At 43.8% G+C, this 20,999-nt stretch overlaps 1 protein-coding gene across 1 annotated transcript in view; it reads right to left on the bottom strand.

Moving 5' to 3' along the window:
* The window catches only part of KLF12 (KLF transcription factor 12), a 321,201-nt gene that overhangs the window by 174,618 nt on the left and 125,584 nt on the right, over nt 1–20,999 (bottom strand). Inside the window, exon 4 of the mRNA XM_058186266.1 lies at nt 16,883–16,972. Within this exon, the coding sequence (XP_058042249.1) occupies nt 16,883–16,972 (90 nt within the window). The remainder of the gene's footprint in view (nt 1–16,882; nt 16,973–20,999) is intronic.

The raw sequence follows: 20,999 nt of genomic DNA, 5'->3' as shown, positions 1-20,999 counted from the left end.
TAATTAAGGCCTTGAAGACAGTATTTCCAGATATTCTTTTAAACAGGGCAAGGTAAAATGAGGGCTGGGACATTGTAATTCTTCACCGTCACTTCCGATGGTCTCCATAGAAATTCAGTTGCTGCAGAGGAAACACCCAAAGCAGATGCTATCCTAACCTGAAAGGAAAATTCTTTTCCCAGCTCCAAAGAATGGTTTTTTTCAGTATAAAAGGTTGTCTTAGAAATATTGAGAATACCCTGACAGAGGTGGAGAAGTGTTGTGTCGAACACATCTTTTTGGGGAAAGACAGTTAAATTTAAGGAGGGCCACTTGAGAGGATCAGCTGATATTATAATCGGCTTTATGCAAAGAAGTAGGAGCGGCTGCCTTTGGATCAGGCAAAAGGTAACCTGAGTCAATTTCTCAGAAGCTTACCGGCATAATATACTTATTTTATTTATTTATTTTTGTCAAGCATGTATTAGATAACAGATATATGTATAAACCCAATTATCAATGCATGAAATGTATATGAATAAAAGGGGTCAGACAGGGATGGGTGGTGCGCTTACTGACCTCTTAGTAATGGGGTGAGGTCAACAGTAGACAGTCTAAGGTTAAAGTTTTGGGGGTTTGGGGAGGAAACCACAGACTCAGGTAGTGCATTCCAGGCATTAACAATTCTGTTACTGAATAAAAATAACATAAAAAAAGATTGCTGTATCCTTACGATTTATATTGATTGTTTCCTAGCATGATTTGATTGCTTATTTGTACCCTATGACTATTGTTAAGTGTTGTACCTTATGAATCTTGACAATCTTTTCTTTTTATGGACACTGAGAGCATATGCAACAAAGACAAAATCCAATCACACTTGGCAATAAAGAATTCTATGTCTCTGTCTCTGTCTCTGTCTCTGTCTCTGTCTCTGTCTAACATAAATCTGGAAACAAGAGCACAGAGCTTTCCTCCTCTTGTCCTGTGGTCATGACTACAATCCTGAAATTTTAGGATAGGGACGTGGGTAATTATGCGCTGGTTTCTACAGACCTATATCTAGATAGATGGAACAGGAACTTGGTTCATGATAAAACATTGGTATTGGTGCCTCATTGGCAAGTTTGCAGTAGTCTCTTTAGAATGAAGTGGTTTTTTCCCGATGAGACCGGACTATCAAGACAACCTGGTCTACCCAATTATGTGACAGAGCAGATCCTGCTTCCGCTTTCGCCTTCCAGCTTCAATCCAAGAGCCTTTGCAGGCAGTCCCTTATGCGACAAACTATTTTTGTGCTGAATTTATATTTACCGAGAAAGAAATAAAAGGAGACTAGTATAGATCTATTTCAAGCTAGCTGATGAGAGCTAAATAGCTTAAAATAGATCTATACTAGTCTCCCTTTATTTCTTTCTCGGTAAATATAAATTCAACATCTGTTTAGAATGGTATATTCCAGTCACATAGGAGCAAATTCCTTGCCTGAGAATTCAGGTTTTAGACGCCTGAGCGGTCTTGGTGCTGCAGAATTAAAGGGGCTTCAGAAAGCAAGGAATGTTGATAACTCAGCTGCCCTTGCCCAATGTTCTACCAGGTAAAGCTCTAACAAGAGATTGTGATGAGAATGACCAGCTCTGGCAGACACTTTTTCAGAAAAGTGTGTCCAAAGAAGCCAAAATAGTAGGGAAGAGGTAGCTGGTTGTACATAGCCCACTGCTTTTTTTAACGTCCTGATCCTGAAGTCCCAATGACAAAGGACTTCAATTTGGAAGTCCTTCATTTGGAAGACAACTTTCCTACCAATGTAACAGGTTCATCCCTAGCCCACTTTTACGAGGTCCAAAGAAAAGGCCCTTCTCAGACTCTCCAACCTCCTTTGGCTTTTGTTATTTCACATCTGGGACACAATCGGAGGTCCTTCCGATCATCTTGATCTTCTTAAGGAAATTCCACAATGGAGTGTGGAATTCTGTTGTCATTTGATGAGCGACAAGAAGTCATCTACCTCAGTGGACACCAGATTACAGCAAAACTGGTGTATTTCCTTCTTGTCTCTTCTCGGCAACCAGGAGGTGAGGATCTCACTACAAACCCAGCTGTAAAACTGTCTACCATCTGAAAGTCGAAAGCTGGCTCCCAAATAGCATCTGACAGTCTCCTTTTACCTTCTCATTTCATATTCCATTTTATTTCCTTACACTGCTAAATCATTATCTGGCACATTGCACGCCACAAATTAAAGTTTGTTTTGACAGTTCCACTAAAGGAATTGTGTTGGCGATGCATCCCTTAATTAAAGGAAATCCTGAAAAATTATATTTCACTTCCAAAGAACTGGGGAAGTGACCTCAACTCATTTATCACTCCAAGAGATGCATCTGCTTATGGAGCTCCTGAATTTAGATGAGGTTAGTTATTCTGTATTTCTATCCAAGAGAAAAACATAAATAATAAGAGCGGGTCATTACCAAGTCTAAGTCCATATCAGTAAGACCCTAGTCTTCATTAATGAAATGTAATGTGTTTCACATTAAGGTGGAGTCTTCCTCAAATACATCTCATCTGCTCAAATGATGTTATTATTCAGGTCTGGTGGAATCCAATTTCAGGTAAAGGAAGCAGTGACATTAAAGAACCTAGGTGGTGCAGTGCTTAACGCGCACTGTTGCGGGCTAACTCTGCCTACAGCCTGGAATTCGATCCTTATGGGGCTCAAGGTTGACTCAGCTGTCCATCATTCTGAGGTCAGTAAAATGGGGACCCAGATTGTTGGGTTCAATATACAAATAATGCTTACATCGTAAACTGCCCAGAGAGTACAGTGCTATGGGTGTTATATAAGCCTAAGTGCTATTGGTATTCATTCATTCTCTCTCTCATTCATTCATTCTCTCTCTCTCTCTCTCTCTCTCTCTCTCCCCCCCCTCCCTGTGCGTGTGTATGTGTGTGAAGAGCAGTTTCACATTTTTTTACCACTGGTTTGCCCCGCATTTGCGTGCCCGCTTGCACATGCGCCTGGCCTCAAAAACGTGCCTAAATAGGATGGCATAGAGCCCACCTGCAATTTCCGCTACCAGTTCGGGCGAACCGGTCAGAACCAGCTGAATACCACCTCTGGTGAGGGGTGTGTGTGTTGTAGCTACAATACATTTGCAAAATGACTTCAGGCTTCTGGCTTCTCATAAGGTAAAGGTAAAGGTTCCCCTCGCACATACGTGCTAGTCTTTCCTGACTCTAGGGGGCGGTGCTCATCTCCATTTCAAAGCTGAAGAGCCAGCGCTGTCCGAAGACATCTCCATGGTCATGTGGCTGGCATGACTCAATGCCAAAGGCGCACGGAACACTGTTACCTTCCCACCAAAGGTGGTCCCTATTTTTCTATTTGCATTTTTTTTTTACGTGCTTTCGAACTGCTAAGTTGGCAAAGCTGAGAAAAGTAATGGGAGCTCACCCCATTACGCGGCACTAGGGATTCGAACCGCTGAACTGCCGACCTTTTGATCGACAGGCTCAGCATCTTACCCACTAAGCCACCGCGTCCCTCCTGGCTTCTCATACTATTGGTCTATTAAGACCGGGCTCTGAAAAAAGCAATACCATTTAGAGTAGAAATTTGCTTCAGGATAACCCCCTTAAATCAGCTCCACCTGTAATCACACCCAAACCGTTTTATCTACAAACCTATCAGGTTAAAGGAGGGGGGAGAATGGAGCTTGTGCTCCCTTGCTTGAAAACTCCACATTCAATAAAACATTTGCAAAGGGTACCCATAAATTCTTTTCTGTGCAGTGACTGGTGTTCCCTCGCACATACTGTAGTTTCCGACTCAGCACACAAGTATCTGAAGTCCTGTAAAACTCTGTGGGAATTTATTACTGTTCTCCAGGAACAAGGGAGTTACCCCTGCGCCAAGCATTCCCAATTCAAAGGCTCGGTAAGAGGATGCAGGATTTATTATCTTTGCTCCTTCTGCTGTAAGCAGGCCTTGAGGTGTCTCCCTAATCCAACACACCAATTAAAGCAACCTCTAGTAGTAAGTTGTCACTTGTAAGTCTGCTTGACAATACTCCCCAATCACTTCTGAAATAGGACATTGTGGAGAGTGAGTTGCAAGCATTCTTGAGGAATGATTGCCTTGTGGACAGTGGCCCCAAACATCTCTTTACCCAAGAATGAGCTAGTGAAGAGGCCCCCAACATTTCCACAGACTGGGGAGGGCATGGTTTTGCATGCTGCCTGCCATAGATGAGGCTTTGCTTGTTTGTGTGGCCCAGTTTCTAGCATGCCGTGGCCCGGTACGGACGACGGGTTGGGGACCCCTGAGCTAGTGTGGATCCTAGCTCATTCATCAGTCCACCCAGTTTTCATCATTTTCTCAAAATACCCCAGTGCAACAAGATGCATCCTTGCAAATAAAGATGGTGTCAGCTTTGTAAGCCATATTAGCCTGGAAGCTTCCGTGCTGCCACTTTATCATGTGTGGGAAAGTAGGAGGGGGGATTTAGTAGAGGGGTTGTCTTTAGACATAATAACATTCTTCCTGTTGGTCAAGGTCAGGTCAATCCTGCATCTGGAGAAGGAGTAGTCGGAGTGCTGTCTCAAGATGGGACAGTTGGCGATTGGAGCATGTGATTGACTGAGGAGTGAGGGGATGGTCTTGGGGGTTTTGATTTACTGAAGGAAAACCCGGATCTCTCAGATTCGGGTTTTCCCAGATGTGCCAGTTTACCTATCCTAGTAAATAGAACTTTGACAGATGCTTGCTTCAGAGTTTTTACTTGGAGTTGCGTTTTTTTCTGGAACACTGACAGATGACTGGTATTATACTTCATAGCCTGTTGGCTTCTCAAGTCAGTTTTGTCTTCTAATCTCTCTCCAATCTATTCTGGAGAACTCCCCAATCCTCCAAACGGAATGGGGCAACTTTTTGAAGTCAACTCACGGCAGTCAAGTTGACATGACCAAGTCGCCACTGGACAACTCATTGAGGGACAATTCAATTTAATTATTTAAAATACTTTTTTAAAAAAAATGTCATTCACATTTCGTTTTGTCACTCCTTTGGCATTCTTTCTTTAATGATTTCTTTGATATTAGTGCAACCCTTGTCCCATGGCGAGTTATCCCACGGCCACTTGGCTGTGGTGAATTGTCCCTTGGTGAATTGGCTGCAGCAAGTCAGCAACTTGGCTGTGGTGAGTTGGCCATAATGAGTTGTCATAGACCATACTCCAAAAACCATTTAGGAGGCAAATAGATCTGGGCTGCAAAAGTCTGGATATGCACAAGACGGGGGGGGAAGGAATTAAAAGAGTTTTCTGAATCTCTCTGCTGCCCTCTAGTTCTTGCTAAGATTTTTGCAGGCCAGGTTTTGTTACAAACGACTTCAATAAAAGTTTGTTTGTAACTATGTCCATCCCCAACTACCATAATCTAGTGACGGTTTCCTGTGGAAGAGACACAAAGGAGGCATGGGGTAGGTAGAACAGCGCACGGGGGTGGTGATGATGAGCTGTGGCGCGCAATCTTTTTTTTCAGCCAAATAGGTTGTAAAAAAGGCTTTTAAAAGTAAAAAAAGGGCTCTGACGATAGTGCGGCTCAGCTGGGATCGTCAGAGCCTTTTTTTACCTTTTAAAAGCATTTTTTAAAAGAAGCGGCAAGCGGGCAAGCAGGCAATTGGGTGGGCATGGGCGGGGGGCCCAGGGATCTTTGTACCGGTTCTCCGAACCACCCACCATCATCGCTACCAGATCAGCCGATCCGGTCTGAACCGGGAGCATTTCACCGCTAGTCTAAGCCCAGACTCAGAAAGTAGCATGAGAAAACGGCTGAGACCAGATCCTCCCTAGTTCACAGAAAGATTAAAGAAGAGGAATGTCCATTCAGACTTGCAAAATTATATTAATATAGTCTGGCACTAAAAGTGGTACTAACCTACATTGCATTGGTTTCCTAGTCTTGGGTACCTTCAATGGCTGACAGCTATCTTGTTAGCCAATCTGGACTTTGAAAAATGGAAAAGTGAAGTGTATATTTATTAAATATGGAAAAGAGAATACTGAAATGCCTTGGAAGTAGAATATCAAGATGAGTTACTGTTCCCGGTTACTGATGTTTGTAGACCATGTTTTGTGGTCTACATGACATATGGCTTAAATCAGTCCTTGTTTGTGGTTGTTCCAAGGGAGCTCAGCATTATGACTTGCAGAGAAGGCCAATAAATTAAACTAAAGATTCTCTCAAGTCACACCTAGCTCCTGGCAGTAGCATCCATATAACAAATGTTACAGAAGCGGCTTGCCATTGTCTTCTGTCTGTCCCATATATCCTGTAACCTTGGAGGATCAGATGGTCACCCAGCCTTTTACTACCCAGGGCCAACCCTAATTAGCTTCTTAGTTATCCAAGACTGGTTCATTCTGTCTTGAGCTAGAGAATTTTGGAAGACATGAGGTTGGTATAAACTAATTGTGTGAAAGGCTGGTCAGAACCTTTTGTGAGATCTTTTTAGTCACAAGGAAAAACAACCCATTATATGTACTCAAGATCACTTGCAAGCAGAAGTAGGTCTAGTTTATATTCTGAATCTCATTATTATTGTTTCTTGGCAGGTTTTGTTCATATAGACAAGCACATATGTGAGATATTCTCATTTATCATTATAAAGAGGAGCAGTTAGCCAACCATGGTTCCTCTAAAAAGCTAAGCAAGGCTGAATCTGGTGAGCCCTTTGACTGGAGACACCAAGATATTTTAATCAATTGTGTTGTAAATGTTGTACCTTGATGAATATATCTTTTCTTTTATGTACACTGACAGCATATGCACCAAGACAAATTCCTTGTGTGTCCAATCACACTTGGCCAATAAAAATTCTATTCTATTCTATTCTATTCTAATGACTTTCCAGTCCAAGCTACCGTCCTGTTTCTGGTGATCATCTATCAACCAGATCTCTCCTGAGATCTGGTTTCTGAGATCAGTTACCATAATGTTACATTATGTATTTCACTCCTGCCCTCATATCATGTTTCCTTCAAGACATATTGCACTATGTCATCATTTGAGACAATGATGAATCCGCATACAGACGGGAGGTTGAACAACTAGCCTCGTGGTGCGACTGGAACAATCTGGAACAGAACACAGTCAAAACCGTAGAAATGGTGGTAGACTTTAGGAGAAACCCTTCCATACTTCCACTTCTTACAATACTAAACAATACAGTATCAACAGTAGAGATCTTCAAATTTCTATGTTCTACCATATTGCAAGATCTAAAATGGACAGCTAACATCAAAAACGTCATCAAAAAAGCACGACAAAGAATGTTCTTTCTCTGCCAACTCAGAAAGCTCAAACTGCCCAAGGAGCTGCTGATACAGTTCTACAGAGGAATTATTGAGTCTGTCATCCACATTTCTATAACTGTCTGATTTGGTTTTGCAACCAGCAAGACAGACACAGATTTCAGAGGATCATTAGAACTGCAGAAAAAACAATTGCTACCAACCTGCCTTCCATTGAGGACCTGTGTACTGCACAAGTCAAAAAGAGGGCTGTGAAAATATTTACAGACCCCTCACATCCTGGACATCAACTGTTTCAACTCCTACCCTAAAAATGACGCTATAGAGCAATGCACACCAGAACAACTAGGCACAAGAACAGTTTTTTCCCGAACGCCATCACTCTGTGAAACAAATATTTCCCTCAACACTCTCGAACTATTGACTAAATCTGCACTACTATTAATCTTCTCATCGTTCCGATCACCCATCTCCTTCCACTTACGACTGTAACTTTGTTGCATGTATCCTTACAATTTATATTGATATTGATTGCTTCCTGATTGCTTATTTGTACCCTATGACTATCATTAAGTGTTGTACCTTAGAATTCTTGATGATCTTTTCTTTTATGTATACTGAGAGCGTAGGCACCAAGACAAATTCCTTGTGTGTCCAATCACACTTGGCCAATAAAAAATTCTATTCTATTCTATTTCTCCATTTTATAGTACTGTACTATTTTTATTAGAAGTTACAGAAAAAGACCAAGAGAAGCGACAGTGTTCACCTTGCCCTACTCCAGTAGGGTCACCAAGACGGCTATAAATAGATCCAGAATGCCTATTGCCCTCAAATGTGATGATTGCTACAAGTCTGGTTTTGATTTCAAATTCTAGGCTCAGATTATGTTTTTTCACCAGCCGTGTGATCATGCTGCTGTTAAAGATGTACCATTACTCCTTTAAAGTGCCACTAATATCTTTCTAGGCCTCCCCAGATACCATCTCCTTGATACAACCTCAAGGTGAAAACACCAGGATCCAAGAAATATACTGAATATACCCAGTCATGACCAGTGGTGGGATTCAAATAATTTAACAACCGGTTCTCTGCCCTAATGATTTCTTCCAACAACCAGTTCACCAAACTGCTCAGAAAGTTAACAACCGGTTCTCTCGAAGTGGTGCGAACTGGCTGAATCCCACCATTGGTCATGACTGATATGAATAACCTTTATGCTCAAAGTATTCTGTGAACTTATCATTCTAAGCCAGGGGTCTCCAACCTTGGCAACTTTAAGCCTGGTGGACTTCAACTCCCAGAATTCCCCAGCCAGCAAAGCTGGCTGGGGAATTCTGGGAGTTGAAGTCTTCCAGGCTTAAAGTTGCCAAGGTTGGAGACCCCTGTTCTAAGCCATCTATGTGGCAACCAAAATCTCCTGTCTCTTTGGGTATCTCCCTCAATGCCAGAAAGAAATGCCACTGGGTGACCCTGTTCAATGCCACAGAGATAGAAAATCCTTCTTCTTGGCCATGCTTCCCGGCAAGTGGTAGTAAGCAAGGTGGTAATATCAACAGTGGTCTGGATTCACATTCAGACAAACCTAATCCTGTTCTTAGGATCTAAAGGATCTACAGAGGAATGATCGAGTTTGTATTTTTGTACTTCTGTAACTGTCTGGTTTGGTACAGCAACCAAACTGAGGTACATACTTCAACAGATAGTTAGGACTGCAGAATATATTATTGTAACCAGCATGTCTTCCATTGAGGACCTGTATACTGTACGACCCAGAAAGAGGGCTGAGAAAATATCTCCAGACCCCTCACAACCTGGACATAAACGGTTTCAACTTCCACCCTCAGGATGCCGCTATAGCATTGCATGCTAAAACAATTAGACACAAAGACGTTATCTCTCCACCCCCCTGCCCCCCATGCCATCACTCTGCTAAACACATAATTCCCACAACACCATCTTAGGCCTAAAGATCATGTTGTAGGATTGTATTACTATTATCCTTCTCACCTTTCCTGTTACCTACTCCTATTTGGTATCTTAGGACTATGGCTTGTCAGTTGTATCTTATGGCTTACAGTATGATTATATGATTTATGATTTATCACTTTGTTGCTTGTATGTATATTGAGAGCTTATGCACCAGAAGCAAATTATTTGTGTGTCCAATCACACTTGGCCAATAAAGAATATTCTCTTCTCTTCTCTTCTCTTCTCTTCTCTTCTCTTCTCTTCTCTTCTCTTCTCTTCTCTTCTCTTCTCTTCTCTTCTCTTCTCCTCTCCTCTCCTCTCTTCTCTTCTCTTCTCTTCTCTTCTCCTCTCCTCTCCTCTGTTCTATTCTATTCTATTCTATTCTATTCTATTCTATTCTATTCTATTCTATTCTACTCTACCCTACTCTACCCTACTCTACTCTCTGTTCTGTTCCATTCCATTCTATTCCATTCCATTCTACTCTATATTCTGCTCCATTCCACTCCACTCCACTCTACTCTAGGGCCGGAATAGCTCAGGCTGTTAGAGCCTGTTATTAGAACACAGTAGCCTGCAATTACTGCAGGTTCAAGCCCGGCCCAAGGTTGACTCAGCCTTCCATCCTTTATAAGGTAGGTAAAATGAGGACCCAGATTGTTGGGGGGGCAATAAGTTGACTTTGTAAAAAATATACAAATAGAATGAGACTATTGCCTTGTACACTGTAAGCCGCCCTGAGTCTTCGGAGAAGGGCGGGATATAAATGTAAACAAAAAAAAAAAACTCTACTCTATTCTCTGTTCTGTTCTGTTCTGTTCTGTTCTGTTCTGTTCTGTTCAGTTCTGTTCCGTTCCGTTCTGTTCCACTCCACTCCACTCCATTCCATTCCACTCTACTCTATATTCTGTTCCATTCCATTCTATTCTATTCTTGTACCTCAAGCAAGATCAGCTCCAAAATCTATTCATCCCCTACCAGTATCTTTCAGTTGGAAACATTTGTTTGTACCACCTTCCAGGTCAGTCTGGACTACTACTGTCAGTAGTCACAATTTATATCAAGGCATAGGAACTGCCTCAGAAGCAAAGCTATTATCACTCCATCAATCAATTGAGAATGAGAGTTATTTATACAGCTCTGCAAAGTTTGTTTGGATTTCATTGTACTGGGCCATTATTCAACTTTCAGCATCTTTCATTGCTTTACTGATGGTTGGAATTTCAAACAGAGAACAAGCATGCTTTCAAAAAAAAGGAGAGAGAATTACGGCCAAAACAAAATATTTCAGACCCACAAGTAAAAACACTTTCAATAGAGAGCGTTCATGATTTGTTGGTGCCCATACAAGGACGTCAGAGACAGATACAAAAGTTTTGTATTATTTGCAAAGAAAGGTTTTTTTAAAAAAGTTAACAGTGAGACTTTTAAGTACTGAGACTTTAGAGAAGACACTGAATTCTCATATGAATTCCTGATTCCTAGGTTGGACCAAAGACTTCCCAAACTGAGTGCTGTTGAGAACCCATTTCTGCTGGATTCTAGATCTGTTTCAGAACTGTGCCAGTAACGAAGTCTAGCACAACTTTTACATGGGCTTAAAGCAGGGGTGAAATCTACTTATCTTCCTTTACCAGTTCGGAAGTGCATGTTAAAACCAGGAAGTAATGACACTTAGGTGGGTGGGTGGAGCTTTCCTCCACCATCGCTACAGGATCACTGAACTACCAGTTGCGATCGCTACGGATCACGCGATCCGGTCTGATCCAGGAGCATTTCACCCCTGGCTTAAAGGCCAAGAAACTCTCCAGCCTTGATAACTTGAAAATTGACTCCAACCTTGATAACCACAGAAGATTTTCCTTGGCTGCAGTATGGAAATATTGCCGCTACCTTTTTCTGGTTACTGTTGTTCTTACATCCTATTTTACACTGCTGTTTATAGGAGCAATGTAGAGTAGGACATAATTGGGGGAAAAAAACAACTCTGCAAACTGCATAGCATGCAGAAGACTCCAAGTTGCAGATCATCTTTTCTACACAGAGAACAATTGAATCCCCAATATGGCAATGAGTTGGGCCCCACCTGAGGCCAAAAAACCAAGAGGACACCCTTGAAATACATGTTGAAGAACATTCATGGAAGACTTAAAGACTCTAAGCATCACATGGGAAGATGCTGAAGTATTAGTCCAAGACCAAAAATGCTGGAAATCCTTTGCTGCCCAGCATTTTTTTTTGTCACAACAGTATACACAAACATCGTCATAAATAAAAACAACACATCATGAAAGAAAAATATATATATATAAGTAAAAGTATGCAACAGCTATGTTAATTTGATATAATGAAGAGAACAATAGGACAGGAACGGTAGGCACTTTTGTGCTCTTATGCACGCCCCTTATATAGTTTGGGAGCAACTAATGCTAATATACTCTACAATGTTAGTAATTGTTGGTAATCTCTCATCCATATACAGAGCATCTTAGTTTTGTTGAAATCCACCAAAATCGACTAGGACCTAATAAAGGAGAATAGTTGTAGCTCAGGGTTGACGTGAGGGTGCCCTTGATACTCTCTGAGATTGCTTGTTTTTTGCAGATGTTTCATTACCCAGACTAGGGGTGAAATCCAGCAGGTTCTGGAGAACCGGTAGCAGAAATTTTGAGTAGATCGGAGAACTGGCAAATACCATCTCTGGCTGTCCCCAGGAGTGGGGAGGGAATGGAGATTTTGCAATATCCTTCCCCCTGGAGCGGGGTGGGAATGGAGATTTTGCAGTATCCTTCTCCTGCCACACCCACCAAGCTACATCATGCCCACCAAGCCATGCCCACAGAACTGGTAGTAAAAGAACTTAGATTTCACCACTGGTAACATCATCTGTGCTAGTCCATTGATGGATAAGGAAATGTCTACAAGAAAACAAACAAGCTCAGAGAGCACCAAGGACCCCTCAACTAGGACCATTCGTAGTGCTGGGCAGATAGGCTTAAAAGCTTCTTGTCAGAAGCTTTTTGTTGTGGTCTGCCAGCAGCCTGCGGAGTCGGACAGCGGTGAGGCTGAGGAAGAACATGGGCCAGTCCTGGAGGCTGGGGAAGGCCCGGATGAGGGCTCTGCGTCAGAAGCTGAGGTGGGGCCAGGGCCATCGGGGAGTGAGATGTAGACTCCAGAGCCTCCAGAGACTGATAGTAGTGAGGCAGAGGAACAGGAGGAGCCTGTTCTTAATGTACACACAAGAAGAGCTGCCAGAATGCAAGAGCAGCTCAAGCAAAGAGGACGACTTGGGAGTAGGGCCAAGAGATGATTGGCTCCTCCCATAAGGCTTAAAAGACCAGCAATGGTGTTTGGGCTCTTTGCCGGAAAACAACATTGATAGCTTTATCTTATTGCATTTATTTTGTATCAGTGTCTTCTGAACTTTTGCCAAGAAAGGCCTTTGGCAGTTTGCCTAATGGGACCAAGGTCGGTGATAGGACTGAGAAATTGTGTCGGGTGGAATATGCTTTAATTTAGTTAAACTAAGCTGTGAATGAAGTAATTCTCAGCTGTTCGAATAAAGTTTGTTTGTTTTTACATTGACTGAGTTTCCTACTACCTACTTGGGCCTGGGTTACAACACCCTGAGACTTCCATCACGAGACAAATGGGATGTCTTTCTAACATCAAGAGATATTTTGGGTGCCCCATGGCCTCACATACTGTATGCCTGAGGGAGAGAGAAAAGTTCAGACTTGAGGCTGCTCTGTGATATATAAATCATATATCAGAACTGATATTCAGCCGGTTCGGACCAGTTCGGGTGAACCGGTAGCAATAACTGCAGGTGGCGTAGCGGCGACTGCAGGTGGGCCTGCCCACCTGCCTGGATGTAATGCCATCCTATTTAGCCATGTTTTTGAGGCCGGGCACATGAGCGGAAGACGCACAAGTAAGCCAAGCACAGGTACAGAAGGCCAGGCGCATACGCAGAAGGCACGTGTACACACAAAGCGAGAGAGCACGGGGAGGCGAACTGGTGGTAAGAATATGTGAAACCCACCGTTGATACAAACCCAAAATATCCATTGATCCTCATAATTCTTATCCCTCTTTTGCTCCAAGGTTTGAAGCAAACAACTTTCCATGCCTGTAACAAGTTACCAAGGGCAATGCCACACTCCCTAAAACCATCTCCTTGCTTCTTCCTCCAAGCACGAAATAAGCAGGAAGGTAATTTATGTGAGCTACGTAACAAGAAATCTCAGTAAGGCATACAAAGGAGACCGATGCATCTTCCCCTTCCCCTAGAAGGAATGGGAGGGAATTGAGTTTTATATATGGAACCCCAAAAGAACAATAAAATGAAATTGCAGCACTTAAAAACCTAAAAAAAAAAGAACCCAAAATAAAAATAAACAATACTAACAAGATTGTTTAGCACTTTTTATCAGCCACAGGAGGTAACTTCTCATCTATACTTGACTAGCTTTCTGTGGAGCTCAAAAGAACCATGTCCACCTCACGCCTCTCCAGGACCATTGCTACGGAACTGTAGAAAGCTTCATAAGATGCCCAGGAGAAGAAGATCAGGAGCTATTAAAGGTAAAGGCAAAGGTTCCCCTCGCACATACGAGCTATGCGTTACCGACTCTAGGGGGTGGTGCTCATCTCTGTTTCTAAGCCAAAGAGCCAGAGCTGTCTGATGACAATTCCATGGTCATGTGGCTGACATGACTAAATGCAGAAGGCGCAAGGAACACTGTTACTTTCCCGCCAAAGGTGGTCCCTATTTTTCTACTTGCATTTTTTACGTGCTTTCGAACTGCTAGGTTGGCAGAAGCTGGGGCAAGTAACGGGCACTCACTCTGATATGCGGCACTAGGTATTCGAACCACCGAACTGCCGACCTTTCTGATCGACAAGCTCAGCGTCTTAGCCACTGAGCCACCACATATTTCATGGCTGTGTTGCCTCACTTCATTCCAGGAGCTTTGTTCTGTCTCCTTTCCCACTTCAGACTTACGAGCTGGCCTTCAGCTCTTATCAGCCCTGGAAGAGAAATCGCAGCTGCCTGCCAAAGTTCAAACAAATGACTCACGTAGCAAGACTTTCAGCTCTTTTTGAAATGGTTCAGCTAAACTTTTGCTTCCCGTGGAGTGAGAGCAGTCCCAAAGCTCCTTATATAGCCTGTGGGGTGGGGCTCCTGCCCCACCCTTCCTTTTGATGATGCTGCCTCTCTAATCTTCTGAAGCGTGGGTCAAGCCAAGCTTGATTATTATTATCAGCTGGGTCTGAAGGCATAGCCTGGGGAAGGGAGGAATCAGGGGATGACGGCCTCATTACGTCCTCTGACTGGTCTGGTTCTGGCTCCTGGAGCCGAGCCAAAGGAATCGGTGCTCCCGAGGTAAGCCTTACCGGCCCTTCCCCCTCACTCTCAGAGTCACTTTCGGGCATGGGGCCAGGTTCGGGGGCTGGAGTCACAACAAGCTTTTGGACAGAAAATCCAGCTCTTCCTACCTTTGGGGGGGGGGGTTGCAGGAAGTGGGAAATACCAGAAGACTGCAACATTGTCATTCGTTGTGCTTTCCTACAAGAGTAGGGTCATCATTGGCATCCTTCAATCTCAAAAGACTATGGTATTGTGCTCTGGAAAGAGATCCTAAAACAGCATCTAGTGTGACTAAAAAGGCCAATTCGAGAGTGGCAATCCCTTCCACACTGAGGGCAGATACATTCTGTCCCCTGCCCAGCCCCCAGATTTCACTGGTTCAGGGACTGCCTCTTTGCCTCAGCCTGCCGAACAAATGTCTCTTCGAATTGGAGAAGGCCAGGCTGCGTCTTTAGCCTCCAAGCTGAACGATCGGAGGTCACGTTTTCCCAGTTGTTAAGAGTAGGGTCACATGGTGACTTTTAGATAATTCCACAATTATGGAAATGTATGTGTGGCATGCAAGGCATGTCTTTTTTAATATGAAACATGCCAAGGTTTGTTTTTGTTTTTTTTAATGCCATCAGAAATTCTGATTTTTGGTTTTTTTTTCTTACAGCTAAGCAAGCAGTCTTGAAGGATCTGGGCTTGAGGGAGACATGTCTTCAGACTCCAAGTCAGCAATGCTGGGATAAGGAACCAGTAGTGAAATCTAAAATTCTTTCCTACCGGTTCTGTGGGCATGGCTTGGTGGACGTGGCTTGGAGGGGAGGGGGTGTCATGTGACTGGGTGGCCGTGGCTATGTGATTGGGGGATCAAAAGACAGAAACTCACTAACAATGTCCTGCTGGAGCTGGACAAGATGATCTCCAGGTCCCTTCCAGCCCTGGATTATCCTCTGAAGCTGCATCTAGTGCCAGGTTTGTAGTTCCTTCCTCTCCTTTTCCTTCCCTCCCTCCCTCCCTCTTTCTCTTTCTCTCTCTCTCTCTCACGAAACCGCCCCCCCCATTTTTTTGCCTAGCAGGCTTCAGCTTTTTTACCTTTTAAAAAATGCTTTTAAACGTAAAAAAAAAAATCCTCTGATGATCAGGCATCTCTGCCGGTACTTCTTCTCCTCCTTCTCCTCCTCCTCCTCCTTGGTACCTTCACTTACACTATTGCAAGGATATATCTACTAGTTCCCTTTAACAATTATTGCTAATTGTTAAAGGGAAAAACAACAACCATTCTCCCCATTATTATTTTTTACTTTCTTCACCAACAAATACTAAGAAATTGTTGGAGTGGTTGAATCTCTACAAGAAAGCTCTGCCTTGTTCTTTTTCTTCTCTCAAAACAAGTTTCTTGGACTACCTCTGCTGTCTCCCACAAGCTTGTAGATGACGCTTTCACAGCAAGAGTCATCCACTCTACCAGATGACATGGTGGGTGAGAAGAAACCGGATAGAAAACCGTTATAAAACCCTTTTGTGGGTAACAATATTAAGGGATTAAGAAATATCTCAGCAGTGGACACTAGAAATATTGATAGGAAAATAAATACAGCAATGGAGAGAGATAAGAAGAAGGAGAGAGATGGAAAGGGAGAAGGAGGGAGAGAGAAAGAAGAAAGGGAAGAGGAGAGGAGGAACGGTAGGAGAAATAACAGTAGGAGAGAAGGTTAGATAGGGAGGAAGTAGGGTGGAGGGGGAGAAAGGAAGGGGAAGTAGAGAAGGAGTAGGAGGGGAGAGAAGAAAGGAGGGAGGAAGAAAGGAGGGAGGGAAAGGAATGAGAGGAGAAGAAAGGACTGCTGTGAAAACAAAGAGGTGAAATGGAAGAAAGGCAACCCCGAATATATTTGAATATATTAGGATAAAAATTGAAATAGTTAAAAAAAAAAGAATGAAAGCGAACGAACACAAATAAAAATGGAGAAATTAGAATTTGAGGGCGAAAGAAAGATGTGACTTAATAAAACGAGCAAGGAAATATTGGGAAATGAATAAAAACTATGAAAAAAGAACATTTTGGCAAAAACTGTAAGTAAGTAAAATATAGTTGAATATCTTGAATTGTCTATGATATGATATGGCCAATACTCTATTCATAAATCATGTATGTGTGTAGGGGGGGGGGAGAACTAAAAAATCAATAAAAACTTGTTCTTAAAAAAAAGAAAAAGAAATATCTCAGCAGCATGGAGAAGAAGGGAAGGCTGTCACTCACCCCTTGTTCTGATTCCAGCGGCTCCGTTTTGACTCTGACTGCAGGCATTCCATCAAGCATTAACATTCTGTTCTCCGATGTGTTAATAGCCTTAAAGAGAAGAAGAAGAAGAAGAAGAAGAAAAGTAAGGATGAGCCCAGGAGAAAGGAAACAATGGAGCATCCAGGAAAATGCAAGGATTTGTCTCCTTGATCAGGTCTACCTGCAAGAACTTCCTAGTGCCAAGTATTTTCCAAGGCTTTGACATCAGCTCCGGGCCCAACTGATTTCAGAAGGTTGCCTGTTTCAGTGAATGAGGCTCGGTTTATCCCGGACTCTCTCCTTTATTGGAAGCAGGAACAAAATGAGGATTGCCCTTGGACTTACCAAAGAGCAGGGGCCTGTAACTGTTGTAAACGTGGCAGGAGCTCTGTAGCTTTTACACAGTGGAGAAATCTAATTTTTTCCCCCTTTTTACTGGTTCTGTGGGCGTGGCTTGGTGGGGGGGGATCATGTGACTGGGTGGGTACGGCTATGTAGTCATATGACTGGGTTGGTGGTGTTAAAAGGCAGAAACTCACTTGAACAATGTCCTGCTGGAGCAGGGGGTTGGGCTAGATGACCCCCGGTCCCCTCCAGCCCTGGATTGCTGTGCTCTTTACAAGGTATCCTCTGAAGCTGCGGTTAGTGCCAGGTTTGTGGTCCTTTCTTCCTCTCCTTTTTCCCTCCCTCCCTCCCTTCCTTCCTTCCTTCCTTCCTTCCTTCCTTTCTTTCTTTCTTTCTCTCTCTCTCTCTTTCCTTCCTTCCGCCCTCCCCTCCCTTTCTTTCTTTCTTTCTCTCTCTTTCCTTCCGTCCTTCCTTTCTTTCTTTCTTTCTTTCTTCCTTCCTTCCTTCCTTCCTTCCTTCCTTCCTCTCTCTTTCCTTCCTTCCGCCCTCCCCTCCCTTTCTTTCTTTCTCTCTCTTTCCTTCCGTCCTTCCTTTCTTTCTTTCTTTCTTTCTTTCTTCCTTCCTTCCTTCCTTCCTTCCTTCCTTCCTTCCTTCCTTCCTTCCTTCCTTCCTTCCTCTCTCTTTCCTTCATTCCTTCCCTTCTTCCCTCCCTCCCTCCTTCCTTCCTTCCTTCCTTCCTTCCTTTCTTTCCACCCTCCACCCCCATTTTTGGCCTAGCAGGCCTCAGGGAACCCTCCTGGGAATAAAAATGGACCCCCAATAGGTGCTGGATTTCACCCCTGCTCTGCACTCTTCCCTTGGTCACAGGGGGGGGTCTGCATGGCTTGTAGTCATCCACAAGCCTTCTCCAGGCTGCGGGTTCAGCAAAGGTAAGACAATCAGAGCTGCTTCACGCTGCATTATAAGGGACTGATAGATGGACACCCAGAATATGTTCCCGGAGGACCGACATGAGCCCCTTCAGGTATAAATATATACTTTATTGTTTCAGAGTTGTGTATACGGGTCATCCTCAAGTCCCGGCCACAAGTTGTCACTCACTCCGTTGTCTCATCCCAAAACTCCCAAAACCTTAACCTAAGACTGTCTCCTGTTGACCTCACCCCATTCCTAAGAGGTCTGTAAGGGGGCGTGCATAAGAGCACCAGCGTGCCTACCGTCCCTGCCCTAATGTTCCCTTAAGTTGTATTCATTTTATGTATTCAATTCATGCTTATACTTACTGTATATATATATATTATTTAATATGTATTTGACAAAATAAATAAATAAATAATAAATAAGTAAGCTTAAAATTCCTGTTGCTAAGTGAGACTGTTGTTAAGTGAGTGCTGTCCCGTTTTACGACCTTGCTGGCCACCCTTGTTATGCGAATGGCCGCAGTGGTTTAAGTAAGTCACACGGTTGTTCAGTAAATCTGGTTTTCCCATTGACTTTGCTAATCAGAAAGCTACAAAAGGGGACCGCGTGATTTCAGGATACTGCCACTGTCATAAATAGGAGTCAGTTGCCAAGCATCAGAATTTTGATCCACACGGGGATGCTGCCATGGTCATAAGTGTGAAAAACGGTCATAAGTCACTTTTCTTGGTAACTTTGAAGAATCGCTAAACGAACTGTTGTAAGTCGAGAGCTACCTATCTTTTATGTACACTGAGAGCATATGCACCAAGACAAATTCCTTGTGTGTCCAATCACACTTGGCCAATACAATTCTATTCTATTCTATTCTATTCTATTCTATTCTATTCTATTCTATTCTATTCTATTCTATGCAACCATCATAATGGAGAAATGCTTCAGGCACAGAATTTGGGTTTGATGTTTATTATAGCTTAAATTTTATGTGCTAGGAAAAAAAATGAAGTTCCTAGCCCTCAATGTTTCCAGCCAAATAGGACCACCACCGCTGTTCTGCTTGTTGGGTCAAAAAAGACACAGAAATCATTTTCAGGTGGGTTGAAGGCCGAGCTTCTGAAACTGATCTCTGTGATGCAGATGACATTGAATGACAAGGACTAGGAGTGATATGATAGCAGTGTTCCAATATCTCAGGGGCTGCCACAAAGAAGAGGGAGTCAAGCTATTCTCCAAAGCACCTGAGGGCAGGACAAGAAGCAATGGGTGCAAACTAATCAAGGAGAGAAGCAACCTAGAACTAAAGGAGAAATTTCCTGACAGTTAGAACAATTAATCAGTGGAACAACTTGCCTCCAGAAATTGTGAATGCTCCAACACTGGAATTTTTTTTTAAAAAAGATTGGATAACCATTTATCTGAAATAATATAGGGTTTCCTGCCTAAGGGGGAGGGGGACTATAAGACCTCCAAGATCCCGTCAAACTTCCATTGCATTCCATTCCACCTCACCCCACTACTCTCTACAAATATTACAAATTACCCTGGGTAATAAACTCCGCTTTTCCTGGTGCAGGATTTGGCCTTGGTTGATTGCAAATTGGAATCGCATCCAAGCACAGGGATAACATGCAATCCCATAATTTTTTTAAAAAGCTGCCGTTTCTTGGGAGAAGCTGAAAGCCCCTTAAAAGAAAGACTCACAAGGCAGGTGACGGTTCAGTCCCCTTCCCCGAATTCTCCCCCTCCCCTTCCCCTTCGGTTCAGTCCCCTTCCCCAAATTCTCTCCCTCCCCTTCCCCTTTTGAACCGTTGGAACAGGAGGACCTTCTAGCAACCAGGCGTGCTCAAAAGAATAAAGGGGAGGGGGGAATGGATGCCCAGGCCAGGCGCTTTCCAGGAGGGTGTGGGCTAAGCAGGCCTGCCTTTCACATCCAAGGGTGTCACCCACAGCAGCGGTTTGGCCATCCGCCTAGGGTGGAGCACAAAGCACAGCCAAGCCTGCCTCTCCTATCAGTTTCCTTCCCTCTTTCTGCCTGGCCTCGCTTAAGCCCCTTTTTCCACCAAGAAGACCCCCAAGAAGGCCAGCTACTGCAAGGCTGCAATGGCCAACGGGGTCGAAGCTGCCCGGATGAAGGATCTCGCCTGGGGCCCCTTCTGCACAGGAGAAGGTGGGGGGGGAGAGACTGCCGGATGGAATGAGGAGGGGGGCCTGCGCTGCCTGCCTGGAAGGCTCTGCTCTGCTGGGAGGGTCTCCAGCTGTGACAGGCGCCTGGGGCTGCTTGCAGGGAAGAAAGAGAAGCTGTAGCTGGATCTGGCCCAAACAGGGCCTGCCTCCGAGCAGACAAAGGACGATGCTCAGACTGGCAGGTTTAATGAACTGTTGGAGTCTGAGGAGAGGCTAATGTCCCTTTCCATAGACAGCTGATACTTTAACCATCTCTCCCCCACCCTGAACTCATTATTCAACAGAAGGGAGAAGCCGTGTAGGCGAATGGGGGCTCCCCACCCCACCCCATCCCCTGAGAGCCATAAATCAGCAGATCCCAAGCAGGTCATGCGTCATTTAGCACATTGACGCCTTCTTGCTATTTGGGTCAATTCTGCCACTGCCCCTCTCCCATTCCTGTGCGTCCCCCAAAGCTTATTTATCCAGGAGAGGACTCCCCGTTTCACTCTGAGAACAAAAGAGCAGGAGGCAGGGAAGGAGGCTATGGATGTGGACGGAAACGTATTCAAGGTTTATTATCGCATGGTTCACTTATAGAATTGAAAGGACCCGCGGAGAGGGATCTTGGGAGTCCGAGTGGACGATCCCGCTTAAATAGGAGCCA

This window comes from Ahaetulla prasina, chromosome 5, assembly GCF_028640845.1.
Source record: "Ahaetulla prasina isolate Xishuangbanna chromosome 5, ASM2864084v1, whole genome shotgun sequence".
NCBI lineage: Eukaryota > Metazoa > Chordata > Lepidosauria > Squamata > Colubridae > Ahaetulla > Ahaetulla prasina.
This window is presented reverse-complemented; position numbering and strand designations above follow the sequence as displayed.